Source organism: Mastacembelus armatus, chromosome 11 (genome assembly GCF_900324485.2).
Source record: "Mastacembelus armatus chromosome 11, fMasArm1.2, whole genome shotgun sequence".
NCBI lineage: Eukaryota > Metazoa > Chordata > Actinopteri > Synbranchiformes > Mastacembelidae > Mastacembelus > Mastacembelus armatus.
Window position 1 is genome coordinate 9,371,017 of NC_046643.1, and position 16,738 is coordinate 9,387,754.

The 16,738-nt window shown below is 41.2% G+C and overlaps 3 protein-coding genes across 5 annotated transcripts; 1 reads left to right on the forward strand and 2 right to left on the reverse strand.

The window, feature by feature from the left end:
- Nucleotides 1-558: 558 nt before the first annotated feature.
- On the forward strand, nucleotides 559-3,563 carry LOC113126741 (peptidyl-prolyl cis-trans isomerase FKBP14-like). Its single transcript, XM_026300853.1, has 4 exons — nucleotides 559-869; nucleotides 1,421-1,572; nucleotides 2,073-2,200; nucleotides 2,344-3,563. Exons 1-4 carry the CDS (start codon nucleotides 676-678, stop codon nucleotides 2,500-2,502), a joined length of 633 nt encoding a protein of 210 aa, XP_026156638.1. The 5' UTR covers nucleotides 559-675; the 3' UTR covers nucleotides 2,503-3,563.
- On the reverse strand, nucleotides 3,553-10,080 carry wipf3 (WAS/WASL interacting protein family member 3). 3 transcript variants are annotated; one of them, XM_026300851.1, is made up of 8 exons: nucleotides 9,780-10,080; nucleotides 7,837-7,925; nucleotides 7,207-7,342; nucleotides 6,398-6,559; nucleotides 5,572-6,291; nucleotides 5,294-5,434; nucleotides 4,712-4,816; nucleotides 3,553-4,623 (listed from the first exon to the last, which is right to left on the reverse strand). In XM_026300851.1, exons 2-8 carry the CDS (start codon nucleotides 7,906-7,908, stop codon nucleotides 4,583-4,585), a joined length of 1,377 nt encoding a protein of 458 aa, XP_026156636.1. In that variant the 5' UTR covers nucleotides 7,909-7,925; nucleotides 9,780-10,080; the 3' UTR covers nucleotides 3,553-4,582. The 3 variants fall into 3 exon arrangements, with proteins under 3 accessions (XP_026156636.1, XP_026156637.1, XP_026156635.1); XM_026300852.1 differs by having other exon boundaries at nucleotides 4,712-4,813; nucleotides 7,837-7,952; XM_026300850.1 differs by having other exon boundaries at nucleotides 7,837-7,952.
- A 771-nt stretch (nucleotides 10,081-10,851) lies between these two features.
- Nucleotides 10,852-13,179, reverse strand: LOC113126455 (proline-rich protein 15-like). The gene is made up of 2 exons (XM_026300467.1): nucleotides 12,777-13,179; nucleotides 10,852-12,212 (listed from the first exon to the last, which is right to left on the reverse strand). The coding sequence occupies exon 2, from the start codon at nucleotides 12,190-12,192 to the stop codon at nucleotides 11,806-11,808; it is 387 nt and encodes a 128-aa protein (XP_026156252.1). The 5' UTR covers nucleotides 12,193-12,212; nucleotides 12,777-13,179; the 3' UTR covers nucleotides 10,852-11,805.
- Between the last annotated feature and the right edge of the window lie 3,559 nt (nucleotides 13,180-16,738).

Here is a 16,738-nt window from a genome sequence, read left to right on the forward strand (position 1 = left end):
TACATATTTTCATTTTTTCATTCTTTTTCTTTCATTTTTTTGGGTTGTTATATGTACCTATCCGTTTAAATCTCTGTAGAGCACTTTAACAAATTGCTTGTTTTTGAAATGTGCTTTATAAATAAAGCTTTAGTTGAGCTGAGTTTACCATTGTAAAGACACCATTGTATGTAGTTTAAAATGTAAATACCACTGAATTTCTGTCACTGAAAAAAAACGGAATAGTTTAAAATAAATGTATACAGCAATCAAGGTTTTGTAATCACACATCTTGAAATTGACTATTGAGAATTTCACACATCACATAAAGTCTGAAAGATCGTTTTCAAAATCCAATATTTCAGTGCATACATTCAGTGTTATTTATGTTTAAACACTAAGAACTCAGTAGTAGAAATTTCAAATTTCTTACTCAGACGCTGTGATCCAAATCATTTAGTCACTGCTTTGTCTCCATACTTCCATTTGCTGCCAGAGGAGGATCTGTGAGCGGAATGGATGTGGGCGTGGTTTCTTGGGAAAAGCAACCAATCTAAAGAAAACTTCCTGCAACAACTGGCATGATGAAACGTCACTGCCACGTAGAGGGCCATCTGCACCCCTTCTTGCTGCACATTTGTTGAAACTTTTCTGGCTTTTTGTGTGTTTATCTCGCTGCTGTGTGAGTGTGGCGACATGCTGCTGTCTGTGCTGAGCTGGCTCTGCTCCTCTCTGCTGCTGTCTGTCAGAGGGGGAAAGCTGCCTGAGGCTGAGGTGACCATAGAGGTTCTGCACAGACCGTTTCTCTGCCACCGAAAATCCAAGTATGGAGACATCCTGCTGGTGCATCATGAGGGATACTTTGAAAATGGGACATTGATTCACTCCAGGTACGTTTCCTGACTGACAGGACGTGCTTTGAGCTAACGTTTATCAAAGATATTATGTTTTTACTATTTATAGTGGAAGCTGTGCTGCTGCTGGTTCTTCCTGCACGGTTTAAAGGGAATTTTTAGTCATTTTTATTCTTTTTAATTTATTTTTATTATCAGTACGCGCATGCGCAGTCTCATTGGTTACTCATCTGTCCACTAAAGGACCACGTGAGATAAACATGCAGCCTGTGTCAAAAGTGATGTACATATATCTGACAGTGTTTGATTTATATTACTGGGATATTTGATTTATTGATTTTATTTGAATTGATCCATGTTTTCTCCTGTTGATCTAAAAACTGGCAGTGTTTAGTCTATGTGTCCATGGAGGTTGCCTTAAGTGTTCGACACCGTGAGAGTTAGATCAAATATAATAACTGCATATTATTTGAATTAGAGTCATTTTAAATGCTTAACCATAAAACCTATTGTCGTTGCCTCTAAAGCGTGTTTACCAGACCTTTTCACAGTCTGCAACACTCCACTGATCTGTGTCTATCCACCAGTCGAACCGAAGGTGACAGACAGCCAGTGTGGTTCACGCTGGGCATCAAAGAAGTGATCAAAGGCTGGGACAAAGGCCTCCAGGACATGTGCTCTGGAGAGAAGAGGAAACTCATTATACCTCCAGCTCTGGCCTATGGGAAGGAAGGGAAAGGTACTGCAGCTTTGTACATATGCATGCATGCTGTTCCACAGCTCTCTTTCCAGACATCTGTGTGAGATGTTATTTCTGTTACGCATGTTTGTATGTAAAAACACATTGTTTTAAATGGCTTTCTAGGAGTCCAACACTGAATGAAGATTCCATTCAGTAATATTAGTCTTTCTCAACATGGAGCATGTGAACAACACTATGTTTTGCCCTGGTAAGCACACATGACACTAACCAATAACACATGCTCTCTCTCTTCTGTGCCTAATATCTTCTTAGCGATGAAAATGAAAGCTTGAATAATCTTTTATGACTAATAATGCATCCAAATGTTTCTTTCCATTAACAATTATAGCATGTTTTCTTTTTTGTCTGATTAACACCCACAACATGTTTTGATTTCATATTTATTTAAATAAGAATGCCTTGCCAGCTACCATTTCTGCAGAAACCACAGGGGATAGCTAGAGTTTTAGTTGCCTTGTGGTGTTTTCAATGGTCAGGAAAGATCCCACCTGAAAGCACGCTGACCTTCATCATCGAGGTGCTTGAGATCAGAAATGGACCGAGGTCACATGAGTCCTTCCAAGCGATGGACCTCAACGATGACTGGAAGCTCTCTAAATATGAGGTGAGATGATTCTGTAGTTGGACCACTGGCTCCACATACACAACTGGAAAAATCAAATAAAAGAATTCAGTTCAGATTATATGGCTTTGTGAGAAAAGGGCACAAATAATAATAGTTGGTCTTACTCTTCCTATATCCATCAGGTGAAAGAATACCTGAGGAAGGAATTTGAGCGCCATGGCTACCCTCCCAACGACACGCTGCATGAGAACATGATGGAGGATATTTTTGCCAAAGAGGATGAGAACAAAGATGGTTTTATATCCTCCAGAGAGTTCACTTACAAACACGATGAACTTTAAAGTGACTCACAGTCTCACAGCTCATCCACTTATTACGTTTTCATGAGATCCTGTTGCAGGTACTTCGGTGCAGAGTTTTATCACATGAATTCTCAGGTTCCATGACAGGATTTCCTTTTTCTGTGTGATTATGTTTGACCCTTCAGCCCATCTTTTGTGAAGCTGTGTGAGCCAACAGTTCTGTTAATGTGTACTGTCACTTGTATTTTAATTTAGATTTTTTTTAAAAACAACTTCTTCTCCAGGAGCTTGTGAATGGTAAAGCACAAAATTTCTTCCTTTTGGGACCAATGTCAAGTAGACTTTTCTAACCTAAAACCATTGAAACCCCCTGTAGCACATCGACATTAGACAAAACTAGAATGAAACTTTATATAGCATATGAATTTTGAAGACTGTATTTTGTTTGTTTGTTTTGCAGTTGTCACTATCACAGAATATCTGGTAACAGAAAAACCTATTTACCTTTTACTAAATATGGCTGTGAAATTCCCCATAAAGGAAATACAGTGTATGATTCCTGTTTAAAATGTAACCAGATATATGCAGTTTGACCTTTGTACCACATTTAAATAGAAAATATGTTTCATGGTGAACAGATCAGCCCACGTCAATCATGATTGGTCATTCGCTGTACAAGCAGCATGTGTTCATAATTTAGTTACAAAAATGAAACTGGGTATTTTTTGGGATATAATTGGCTTTTTTCATGACAGACATCAATTATCATTGCAGATCAAGCAGGTGCTAATCCTTAAGCTTGTTTTGGTATGGGGATTTTAGGCATTTGAATTTGTGGTGATAATCCATAATTTTGAAATAGAAGAATCATGTGAAAGGACATGGAGATTGATTGTATCTGTTATTTATGAGTCTTTAACCAGACAATGTTTCCACAATGCTGATTCAAATCTAGACTGTCCTGTTCCTACAGCTTTGGGGTTAATTTCTCTTGTTTACACATCACAACACACCCAGACTAACTCAGGATGTGAATATTTGTTTCACTTTTAAAACCATTGTGATCATAAAGGTAACTAAGTAAACATCTTTAAACAAAACACTGTGGTTTATTTGGTGGTCACACCCTGAAATACTTTACACATTGAACCACCAGGTGGCACTGTCTTCAAAGGTGTTAGTATTGATTCATACAGGATTAAATAAACTGATTCATAAAAGATGCCGGAGTATTCCCATAATCCTGATAATATTAGCCATCCTCATATTACACTTTATTTCACATTTCTATTATTTTGGTACTTAGAAAAATAATCACAAATGCAGGAGAGCACCATATACCATACTGTATGTACAGTAATTAATGAACACCCAAGGTCTGCATACTCTGCCCTGTAAGTAAGCGCTAAGCAAGAATCCACCTGCAACCTCATTTTCACATTTAGAGTTTCAAATTAAAATTTGGCTGACTTGTTGCAAACCACTCAAACAATATTGTCTCCTATTATTGGAGTCCAGAACGGTCATTGCATTTCCAAAATAAAGTGAAACAGGTACATCTTGAAAAAATGCAGGGAGCATTATCAGAACATGGTGTAACACATTTAAACAACCCTGACACTTGAAGAGCATCTCCTTCAAGCTGTGTGTTAAACAGTGTTTGTAAAGACTTTGTAAATGCTCCATGCACAGCAGGACTTAAGAATGAATCATAATAATCTCAGAGATGCAGTCGGAAATTTCATGTACAGTATGTTGGTAATGAAATGCTTACCAAGTGTGCCAAGAGTCATGTTAAATATACTGGAGGACACTGTCCTGTGAGTGTGTGGGTATGTAGCTGATGAGAAAGGGAGAATCCTCCTCCTCACACATTCAAAACATTCCACACTGGAAAAGGTCAAAGGTCACATGGCCTGTATAAGTCAGCACTCTGTTTGTATGTCACACGTACACACACACTAATACAGTAAACACAAACAACACACAGGCACATACAGAGCCTGCGTCCAAAGAAGTCCATGGCAATGGTGTTTATGCCATGACATGGAGGAGGAGGAAGATTTGAGTCTTTTGCTTCGTGTTGGAGGGAGATGAAGAACAAGGTGAGGACCTTCATTCATCTGAGGTGTGTCCTCAACCCAGGGGGTTTGGGGTTCACTGTATGAGAGGGGAATTAAAAAAATAAATGGATATGAAGTCATGGGGAAAGTTAAATGTACTATAAAAGCATGTGCTGTGCTGCTACCTCGATTTTCTTTGCTGGGGTATATTCGTGGGAAAGGCTTGAATTCATCAGGAGGCGGCAAATCCTCCACAGGGTGGAACTGAAACTTCGATTCAAAATCATCTGCTGTTGTAGAATGAAAATGCATTAGACATTGCAATTTTTCCTCATGCTAAAAAATAAGGTTATTCAAATTCGGGCCCAAAGTCCAAATAAATGTCACCTCAAACATTTTTATTTAACTTCAACAAAACAATGTCAGTTAATTACCCCTTCCGTATTTCTTTCTTCAACAGGAAAGGCTTAAAAGTCAATGTATTCATCCCTAAAGAAATTCCCTAAGGGATTAAAGAGAGCATGTGCTAAAAGTCAATATTGTCCACATGCATTAGGGAATTTTGTCTTTCAGCACCTCACCCTTACAAATTTATTCCATCATTATTACATCATTACATCCATCATTATTCTGGACACACTAAAGGTTTACTTGTTATTATGATCTAGGAAATGCTCACTCTACTGCTGCTCTCATTTTCAAATCACTCTCAGTATATAAACTAAAGGTCTTATATGTAAAGTGAAACAAAAAATATCAGCTCTCACCCAGGCTACTCAGGTGTTCATTCCTGAAACTGGATGGGAGCAGGGGAGGTGGTGGTGGAGGAGGAGGGGGAATGCGGGTGGACAACTCAGTGGTGGGAGAACGTGCCGGTGGAGCTGGAGGAGGTGCTAGTCGCCCCACACCTGTTACCAGGGGGTGACATAAACAGTAAATCAAAAACCTATGTGCTATTTTGTACAGTAATAGCAAGTGAGGGAGGAGGAGGAGGTCCACTTTTCTTTGTATATTGTGTAAAAAATACAAAGACGTGTTTGCCTACTTGCACTTTTGGGCACAGCAGGTGGTCGTCTGGTGGGTGCTTTGCAGGGGTATGATGGTGGCAGGGAGCGCATGGCTGAAGAGGGCACTGGAGGCATCATGGGTGGTGGTGGAGGGAGAGTGGATGGACAGGTGGGGGTGAAGGAAGTTGGAAGAGGGGGAGGAGGAGGTGGGGGAGGAGGCCCCAGAGGGCTGTCCCGCTGAATGGGTAACTTAGAAGGCTCAGCATGGACTGGAGAGGGGGGTGGAGGGTAGAAGCACCCTGAGGAGCGGTCCCCCGGGACAGCAGAGGGAGGCTGAGAAGGTGGAGGAGGAGGGGGCGGAAGTGGTGGTGGGGTAGAGGGGTGAGAAATGCTGCTGTGGTGAGGGTGTTGGATGGGGAGCCAGGTGGGCTTAGTGACCTGGGATGGAGGTGGTGGAGGAGGGCAGGAGGGAAGAGGTGGTGGCTTGCTGGTAGGTCGGTCCTGGAAGACCTGAGGTGGGGGAGGAGGGATGGGAGCAGAGGGCAGGGTTGGAGGAGGGGGAGAGGGAGCAGGGAAAGGAGGTGGTTGCTTGCTGCCATGAGAAGGGGAGGGAGGAGCAGAGGATGAAGGCACGAGCGGACGGTGAATGGAGCTTCGAAGCTCCGACGTCCTGGTAGGCTCAGAGACACTGCTCAGGTCAACCAGCGTGGGTGGGTTCCACTGTGGCCTCAGGGAGGCTGAGGAGCTTGATCGTGACACTTTAACACACACACACATGAATGCAAGGAGGCATCTGGACATTTCCCCTGGGTAGAGAAGACTACTCAAAATACAGTCTAGTAAAATGAAGACATTTTAACCAACCTTGAGTCTTTCCTGCTAAGTCTCTTTGTCCTGTAGGCCTAAGAGTGGGGAACCCTGCAGCAAAGAGCCCACCCAAAGACGGTCCCATGGGTGCCATCCCTCCTGATGAACCCTGAGAAGCACTGACACTGCTGGAAACATCTCCAGTGTTAACCTTGGGCTCTGGAAAACAGTCATAACACATTATTGCTAATTTTCAGGCAAGAACATAAGTGAAGTTTGTACAGCCTGTAACTCACATTGTTACTGTCGTCTGCTACTTGTCAGCAGGGTGCTACTGACAAATTATCCAATCCTAGGAAATACTGTACATTAAGCATAACAACAACAGAAGCTATTGTAAATGTTTAGCGTATGACAGAATCTGTAATTAAAGTCAAGGAATGGTGAGGTGGGGATACAGTGTGGCCTGTCAGGCCTGATGCACACTGTACATTGTATAGTTATTTCCTACTCTGCTGGCATCCTTATCTGTTATGCATGTTCCTTCCTGAAGTCTGCACAAAACTGCATGTTTGTGTTCAATTACAACCCTGGCAGTCAGAAAACTCTCCTTCTCTTGTGCTGTTTTCCCCTGTTCTTCACTTTCATTCATTTATTCCATCCACATATTTGCAATGCATTTTTTCAACTCTTTACATTATATTATTGCTTCAATGTAAAAATGCACATGATTAAACCCTCACTCTACTATGAGAAGCACTGAGTCAGTGATAGTAGTAGCATGTGAGTGTAGTTCAGCATTTGAAGAGTGTGTGTGTGTGTGTGTGTGTGTGTGTGTGCTGACAAGATGGTAATGTTGCTCTTACTGTCCACAACAGGGGCACTGCGGTCGTTAACCTGTGTGACTTTCTTGAGCCTGGTTCCTTTCTGGATGTCGGCCAGCAGGGCATTCCTTCCACCTCCTCCTCCACCACACTGGAGCTTAGGAGGCTCTGATGGACACTGTCACACACACACACACACATAAAAAAATAGACTTTTTACATAACTTGACAAGTCTTTGTGATCCACCAGACCATCACCCCACAATAAGTATTAGTTGGTTGACAGAAAATGATCACCAACAATTCTGAAGCTGATCAAAGTGAGTTATCAAGCAGAAATTGCAAACATTTACTGATATTAATTCCCCAAATGTGCAGATTTTCCTAATTTATTATGAATGCAAATGAATGTGATTGCCAGTGTAGAAGCTGTGTGTCTACAGTGTGGCTCTGTTTGCTGGCTGCGACAGCTCATTTAACATGAGGACACTATGAACCTGCTGTGGAAACATAACACTCTACTGCTACTGAGAGTCTACTGTCTGCCCTACTCTGTGTGTGTGTGTGCTACCTCAATCAATAATGCAAATAACCTCCAGGTGTTTGGTTGATGTTCAGTGAGAAGGACATGGGGGAGTGTTTACAACTACTGTACAAAACACACAGTACTACCTGCGGCAGGGGAGCAGTGGGTGGTGGTGGTGGTGGAGGCGCAGGAGGAGGGGGAGGAGGCGGGACCGGCATGCCGAGGCCTCAGATACCTGCAGAAGACAGTGCACACTCTGTACCTGGAAACAAACACAGTCTCCGTCTTATTCATGCACCGCAGCTGCTGACCAGCTCCTATGGCAGGAGTCTCCAGCCCTGGTCCTTCAGTGCCACGGTCCTGCTTGTTTTCCAGATATCCCTGCCCTACCCACTGCTGATTACCTGGATCTGGTGTGTTCAGCCAATCAGAAACTAGAAGGGCAGGGATCGTTGGAAAAGGACCAGGGTTGGAGACCCCCTGTTGTGGGATATTTTCCCCTTCAGCTACTGTGTAAAGGGGCACATTCAATGACCTCCTCCTCTGAATAGGAAGTGTTGTCACCAGCATACAGCGCAAAACAGGAAACAGCTAGCACTCCATCCTCTCCAGAGAAATCTGACACCCCCAGCCCCTCTCCTCCTCTTCTTCCCACAATGCACTGTAGCAGGACTTTGGAGAGAAACAATGGTGAGTGTTGTGCGAAAACTAATGGACCTCTGCCCTTTACTACAGCAACTGAATGGAAAAGACATCAAGGAAAGCTCTTCAGGAAGATGCTACACCATGCAAACACATTGTTCTGTTTCCCAGAACATGTAACTGTGTACAGGATATCTTTAAGAGCATCTGGTTTAGCCATCAAAGTAATAAGCACCATTATCCACAAATGAAACTTTTCAGGAACAGCTCACATCCAGGGTTGTGCCATCACATTGCAACCTCAACATATTGAAGGCTAGTAAATGACATTCAGCTCCATCCAAAAAACTTTGGCATCATAAGTTCCTGACAAGCTGGTTCCCATGGCTGTGAATGACTGAAAACAGCCTGAGGTTTGTGTACATTCGCTTTTCTCTGGAATTTGCACATGCTCCTCTTAAGCAATTTAATAAGAAAAAGAACAGAACCTGTTTTTGTTGAATCTGTGTATGTTTCCCTCTTTTCATTGTGTATGTTGATGAGGTTCCTGAGTTATGTTCCCCTCTATCTGACTGGCACTATCATCTGTTGCTATTTATTTCTTCATATCTGTGTCAAGCAGCCTCTGTGACACTGCCAGGGTAGATGTGTAAAGGGGGTTAATCTGGACACTGGCTAGCTTGAGCTCTTATAGAACAGGTGGGTGGGACACTGGGTGGAAATGCACCTCTCTCACACCAGTTGCTCTTCTTCTTTGTTCCTCGTGACGCAACGACGACCTAAAGTGACATGGACAAGCAACTGATACTGCCAGCTGTTCCTGCGATTCGCCCAAGTTTTGTGTCATACACATGTAAAAAGGTTGCATGCATTATAATAGTGTCCTAACTGAAGATTCACTGACTTTAATATAAGGTACTTATATACACTGACTCTACTGTATAATTCAGTTGAGAGGGTGTAGCTTTTAATTTTCTGTTTGATCCAGGATCCCAGAGTTTTGTTTAACACCCAAAAGCACATTGTTCTATCCCTCCAGCACTGTAATGCCTGCTCATAAACAGGATTTTGCTGTGATGACATGGTTCAGATAACACATTACTTGCGTTTAGGCTCTGGTTAAATAGAATAGATTTTTAATAGACTCTATGTGACCTATGTAACCAACGTTACTACCAATCCTAAAAGTGAACAAGGAAGATTAATGATAAAAAGTGGGGGAAAAAACTGTATGGCTATCCACTACACCAGGCATCACTGAAATAGGAGCCAGGTACACCTGATGAGCCATCCTCAGGTAAGACAAGGAGCTGAACAAAGAGCTCTTGTTAGAGTGTCCATTATTTTTACACAGTTTTTAAGACTAACCATCTTTCATAAACAAGTTAATGAAAGATTGCAACTAGTCAGTGAGTTAGTATTAGACTATAGTAAGAATTTGCCTTACCCTCAGGAAATATATCCGTATGATCCACCTGTTTGCAGGGACAGCTTCAGTGAGATGGGGCACTAGGAACTGGACTCATGGTGCGCCCCTCACAGCGGGCCAGTGAGAAGGTTTCCAAGTTATTTTTAGTCAAATGAGGCCACCACTTAGACTATCCTGAGTCTGAGCTGTCAGAAACTAAACCCTGAAGAGTTCCTGTAAATATTTCAAAAAGCTACATGCAGTTTTTTGTGTCAACTTAGCGGACGCTGAAAATATGTTACTGTGGCCCTGAACAATGCGCTCTTTATGGGTCAGGCTGTTTATGTTTTATTCCTCTGTGAGCGCGCACACTCTGCAGGGCCACATCTTACCGCCCCTCTCTCAGCACGGGACCAATAGTGACACAGAGGCAGGACACTCACCTCGGTGTCGTTTCATGCGGGAGCTGCCAAGAAACTTAGCCCCACTTTGAATCACACCTATGGAATAAAATAAACATTACGCATGGATGACAGTTGGCTCTGACTGAGGGGGTAAGGAGTCTGTCCAGTATTGTTTCTTTCTTACTTTGTTTATTTTTTTCCCCCAATGTATTTCAGTTGTATTTTATTTTTTGTACGATGCCAGCACGACATCGCCCCCTTGCGTTGGAAATATCACATTACAAGTTACCCTTCAAGAATCAGCTCTCAATGAAGGAGCTGATGGATCATTAAGTAAGAAGTTGTTAAATGTGAAAATCAGGTTGGGCTTTCATAGCTGAACATCAGTCGTAGTTAAATAAACAAGAGTGCGGCAGGCACACGCACGCACACACACACAGACACACACACAAACACACACACACCTCAAAGCTTAATGGTGACAAAGGAATGCAGTGGTACAGGCATGCTTCTGCCTTTGAATGACAGAACAGTATAATTAAAAACTGGATTTGTCATACACCGCATGTGCTATTTATAAATTATTGTAACTGCCATGCTGCATTTTTAGATGATGCATTATGTTAAGTGATGTGATCTGTATGGGTGTCATATGCCAGTGTGTGTTTCAAGACATTTCTGTCAAAGAAGACAGCACAAACTCAGCATCCAAGTTACCACATTAATTGTGATTTAATATCATAGCAACACACATGCACACATACACACTCATGATCAATTGTAGCAGTTTTCAGATTTATTTCCCATGATTCGCCTTCATTTATTCATTGATGATCCAGTACGCAGTAGTCCTGTAAAGAAAACTACATCAGTGGCTGGATCATCGTTCCTTAACTACGTGGCCATATCTCCTTCAGTTGGATACACCATCTTACTTTAGTGTCAGTAGCTTTGGTTTAGGACCCATCATGTTTTAAAACATGCCAAATTTTGTCCTTCATTTGAAGTAATTGAAGCTATTTTGCTGGCAGGTGTTGTGCATCTGACTAAAAGCATTTCTTAATTTCTTACACAATTCACACAATAATAAACAGCCTTCTAACCCTCTAGAATCAACATTTTTTTGTAAAACATTGTAAAAGGAGCATTATATTTATCCTTCATTATCAAACATATATTATTCTCATTACAGAAATAATGTAAACATCTGATAAACAACATTTTCATACCTTATCTTGAATAGTGGCAGTAAAAGGGCATTCATTGATCATGTTTTCTTACAGGTTGCCCATTGATGATGACAGAGTCCATGAATAAAACAGGGATACTGTGGGACGTTAACTCTGCTCAGCTCGTAAGTGCTCGTTATGTCATTATTCTATCTCCTCATTTGGGATTTGATTATGGGGTATTGTTCACAAAATGGTTCTTTAACCATTGTGAAAAAGAAACAGAATCCATTTTTGAGTCACTTCCAATCCTAATCCTAATCTGCAGTATTGGGCTAAAAGTGGAATGCTCCTTGTCATCTTCATTGTCACCATCTTAACCAACATACAGTAGACTCCTTGGTAAGACCTGAGAGCACTTCATGTACTCAAATTGTTCGATTTCTCTTTAAGCATCTTTGTAAAGCAGTCTTTGTTCACCACCTCTTCCTCTCATCGTATGTCCTCTTTCCCTGATGCCATATTCTCTGTCTCTTTATCCTGTATGGGAAGAGTAGAGCGCACCTTCCTCTTCTCTTTAAATCGACCTGAGCGGGACACCTTCATGTTCCTGCGACACGTCTGCTCGTTGAAGACTGAGTACAGGCGGGAGTCATCATAGGTGTCGTCACTTGGTAGATGCTTGTTGGAGTCTTGTTGAGACAGGGACTGGTCGCCAGTGCTCTTGGAGGCTGCCTGGGCAGGGTCTTTTTGCTTCTCAGGCCGTTGTGCAAAAGGGTCAAAGTCTGGACCAAAGGGGTAAGATGAGGTTGCATCCTTTGGGCCTCCAGTCTTCCTCTTTGGCAGGAAGGCCTTCCACCATTGTGTCCTCTCTGTCATCTTTGTCTTGAAGGAAGAAACTAAAACAGAACATGAGCATTCGGTTTTATTTTCAATCTTCGCCACTACAACATAATATTGTAGCTGGTGACATTTCATTTAAAAGATTGTTGCTTTGCACAACAATGCACATGCTCTGAACTGATGTGGATCCTGATTTACCTCTTCTCTAATCTCCCTCCCACACTCCCACTTTCTCAATAAAACAAAGTACATACAAACTCTTTCTGTATAGTCAAGGGATTTGTTTAAACACTATTTATAAACTATTAGTCTGAACTTCTAATAATCATCACTGTAGAAGCATTCATTGTGCAGCACATCTTCAATAATCTGTTTAAATATGATGAAATATTTGTTCTCTTTAAATTCGGATGTGTAATATTTACATAACAAACATTTTTTTCTGACGACTTTCCACTGGTGAGACTTCTTCTTTTCAACTAATCCCATGAATAGCCAGTGTAACCGTGTTTACTTTCTCTGTAAAACTGGTTTAATGAGTCGTGAGAACAGAAGAGCAAACCCAAGCCGTGATTCACAGATGAACAATGCGCAAAAAGAAAGCTCCCGTGACTGCTTACCTGAACTACAACAGGTGTGCACACTTGAAACAGCCCGGATCAGAGTGTAAATATCACAATTTTGGTTGTGTTGTTGTTGCAAAAATCCACAGTTCAGTTCGGTGTTTTCGTCTTCAGCAGTAACAGCGGTCCCTCACAGTGTCGCAGCAGTATCCATTTTACGCACGGGCCAGGTGTCCTGTCTCCTCGCATCACCCGCCTCCAAAAAGCTTAACTTTTTGCTTTTTTTATTCTTCTTCTCAAATATGTCTGCACTGCTTCACCAAGTCTTGAGAAACGCACAAATGATTTGAGACATTTATAAGGAGAGGCTTTCGCTTACTGAACCAGCAGGTTTCCGCCTCCGAAACTCTCATCTCGAAGCACCTGTCCTCACTCCGGATTGGCTCAGCGCTCAGAGTGGGTCACGTGAGCGTTCCTCCAGGTGACTCCAGTGCAGTGGTGGGTGGGGTTTGTGAATGCGTGCAACATACCCCATAGGAGCGTGCAACTCTTCAGTGACAGCTTAGAAAAAACGAGCCCTTTGTATCAGCTGAACCCAACCCAGACTAGGGAGTCTGATTACGTCCAGAGACGCACATTTGTCACTGAAAAACGCAATACTAGTTAGAGTGATTTTATATTTAAAAACAATTAGAAAATGTGTCATGGGTCATATTATTGCTTTGGAAACCGAATGATAAACTGATATATTAGTTGAAAGGTTAAACAGGTCATTTATAAGGAGTGTTTTATGTGTAGTAATAATATACAACACAAAAATCATGCAATGCAAATATTATATGTATGTTGTCTACAACTGAATTGGCCAATAGCCTCATTATCAAAAATGATGTGAAGCCAAAGTGTGTAACAAGTGGAAAATCTCAGTAATCCATATTCTGTCAAAAAGGAAAGACTCTCAGTCTATAATATAGAGCAAACATGCAGAATTACTGGAGAGCTAGACCAAATGGTTTGCATCCAAACTCTTCAAGGGACATATAACATTATTACATCAGAAATGGAGAAATGTTTTATTCCTAAACTATCTTTTGTGTAAAAGCCCAGATTCAGAGTGCCACAGAATCCATGATGAGGCCTAATGGTTTCTGTGTGGGTCCAAGCCAACAGGGGAAGACCGAGCAATAAACAAAAACAGAGAGAGGAAGGAGGAATCAGGGTATGCCCTTTGCCTCCTTTCTCCAGGTAAGTTCCAGTGAAAGCAGGTGTAGTGGCACCAGGAATGTTTGCCATCTCTCTCTATCTCTTTATCTCTCTATCTCTCTTTCTCTCTCTCTCTCTCTCTTGCTCTCTCAGTCAGTAGACGGTGCCCTGGATACCAGGGGGACTCCCTGTCCTCCCTTCTCCCGTTCCAGTCGAAACTCCTGTCTCGATGTCCTGTAGTTTGTACAATGAAGTGCACACAACATAAATTCACGTTGAGATTATGCTGCTGCAGATGACCCTACACATAACCCTTTGGAAATCAGGAATCAGAATCAGAAAAGCTTTACTGTCCTCGTAACATACGCTGTATGTTAACAGTGAGACTGGGGACACTACTACACTACTACTTGGTGCAGTGAACACAATCACAATCACACGCTACAGTCATCAATAGGAGTACTAAAAAAAGCATTGATATAAACATTGTTTTCAATGTCAATCAATCTTCTGATTAATAGATGGTTTGTTCTGTAAAATAGTAAAATCGGTTTCCCAGAGATGAAAATGATGATGAGAAAATGTTTGTTATGTCCACCTAAGAGTATAATGTAAAATGATTTTCAAAAGCAAATCCTCACATTTGAAAAGCTTGACCCAACGACTACTTTCCGATTTGTTTTCCTTTTGTTTTACTAAATAAATAAACTATCAACAGCCAAAATAACTGAGTAATTGTATCCACCTAGTTTCCTATTTATCCACAACCCACATGGATACAGCTTGTGCTGGTCTAAACATTATAATCACAGGATCTTATCTCGTTATGTCTTAGTTTTGCTTTGGCTCACCAATGTCCTGTATCTTCCAATCCATTTTCCTCCCCATAAAACCCCGGCTAGTCTCACTGAAAGTTGATCATTAACTTCAGCCACACCAGATAAAGAAGACATCCATTTACAGTAGAGATTTTTTTTTTTTTTTTTTTTTTAAGATTAAGATCTGCATTATCAACATCAGTCTCTCCACCCCGAAAACATAACTTTCACTGAACCATTTCCTCAGGGTGAAATCTGAGCATTTGCCCACTGAGAGAAAGAAATATGTGGAAAATGTGTGTAGAAAACTTAAGTGAGGTTGTCAAGAGATAATGAATCATTGACTGGGATTGCATAACATAACCCCTCCACCTGTATCTATCTCTGTCTTGGAAACGGTTGACTTTCTGCTATTACAAACCACATGAAACAACACTTTTATTCCCTGACAACCGCACACAGTTGGAAGGGAACAAGAGTCACAATCACACAAAGACACAGACAAATCTTTGGACTTTATATCCTTCAGAGATTCTCTTCAATGCTAAAAACACTCAGCTTATTTATCGTGTAACAGAATGTAATTAATATCCACAATCATTTTCAAATCTATGCTATACGAGATATGCATCTATAGCAACTGTATGCAAGGATAAAGGCAGACACACTGAACTAACCAAACCAAGTCATCCATGAAAAAATATTTACGTTAACTCAGAGCACAGGTCAAAATACGTGCACCAGTCTACGCGTGTGTTTTTGTGTGTAATGGGTAGTCATGTGCTTGCATCACGCATGTGCCGTGTGTGCGTATGAGACCGGTACGTTCTGAAAAAATCTTTTTTTGTCATTGTGCAGTATTGAACAACAGGTTAAACCAAGGTGTGCTACTCATGGGAAAGAGAGCAGGAAGGCAGCCAGTTAGACTGGTAGAGTCAGCTCACTCACACACACACACACACACACACAAACATACACAAAAACTCTCAAAGGAAATGACCAGATACTGTATCTAAGGATAATAATGACACACAAACACACATCTACAGACATTCTGAGATAACATAAACCCTTAAGGGCCCTTTAAACCCTGCTTACCTCACAGATAAAAATGAATGTGTGTGTTTCACCTTATGACTGCAGGATATGTGGATCAGAAATAGTAAAAGAAATGAACATACTATACAAAAAACACAATACAAATGTTGTCTGCAAGAGCATTTGGGTGGAGCAGGATAAGGTTTGTTCTAGTCAAAGGAATGCATTTCAGTGGTTTGTATTGTGTTTGATTTGCAGATTGCGTTGGTTTGCATTGTTTCCTCCTGTGCTTTTTTTTGAGTTATTATACTACGATTAAAACAACTGAAACTCGACAGAGCTTCACCTGTGATTAGCTCTGCAGACACTGCAGGAATGCAGAAAGGAATCTAACAGTTACTGGCCATTTAAAATCTACTTATTACTTACCCTTAAGCTCTCTACACACAACAAACAGATATAAAACATGCAAATGTGCACATACAAGGATTTGATACTCATGAAAACCTTGCATTGATTACATAACCCACAATGCTACAGGCATAATTTTAAACTTGCCTTATTAAAATGTAACATTAAACCAAAAGTCCCACAGTCAAACAGTTTTAATATTTTCACCTTGGAGATTTGTCATTATTTTACTGTTTTGTTAGTGCTAGAACAGTTCCTTGTAATAGCAGAGGTACAGGAACAATCACAAAGGCCTATAATAACCATTTGTGTATATTTACTAACTTTTATTCAACTACTGACACCCCCAAGAAAGATGCCAACATTACCCTTTAAGTCAAAAGATAAGTTAAATAAAACATCTTGACTGACATCCTGTCATGTTGAAGACCTGCTGTATTTTGGCATAATGGAAGGTACAAAACAAAACTGAACAAAGTAATAATTGATTGGCCAAATTAGGAGGATCTGATATCTGTACCTGACTGAATCTGACTGAAGTAGCATCCT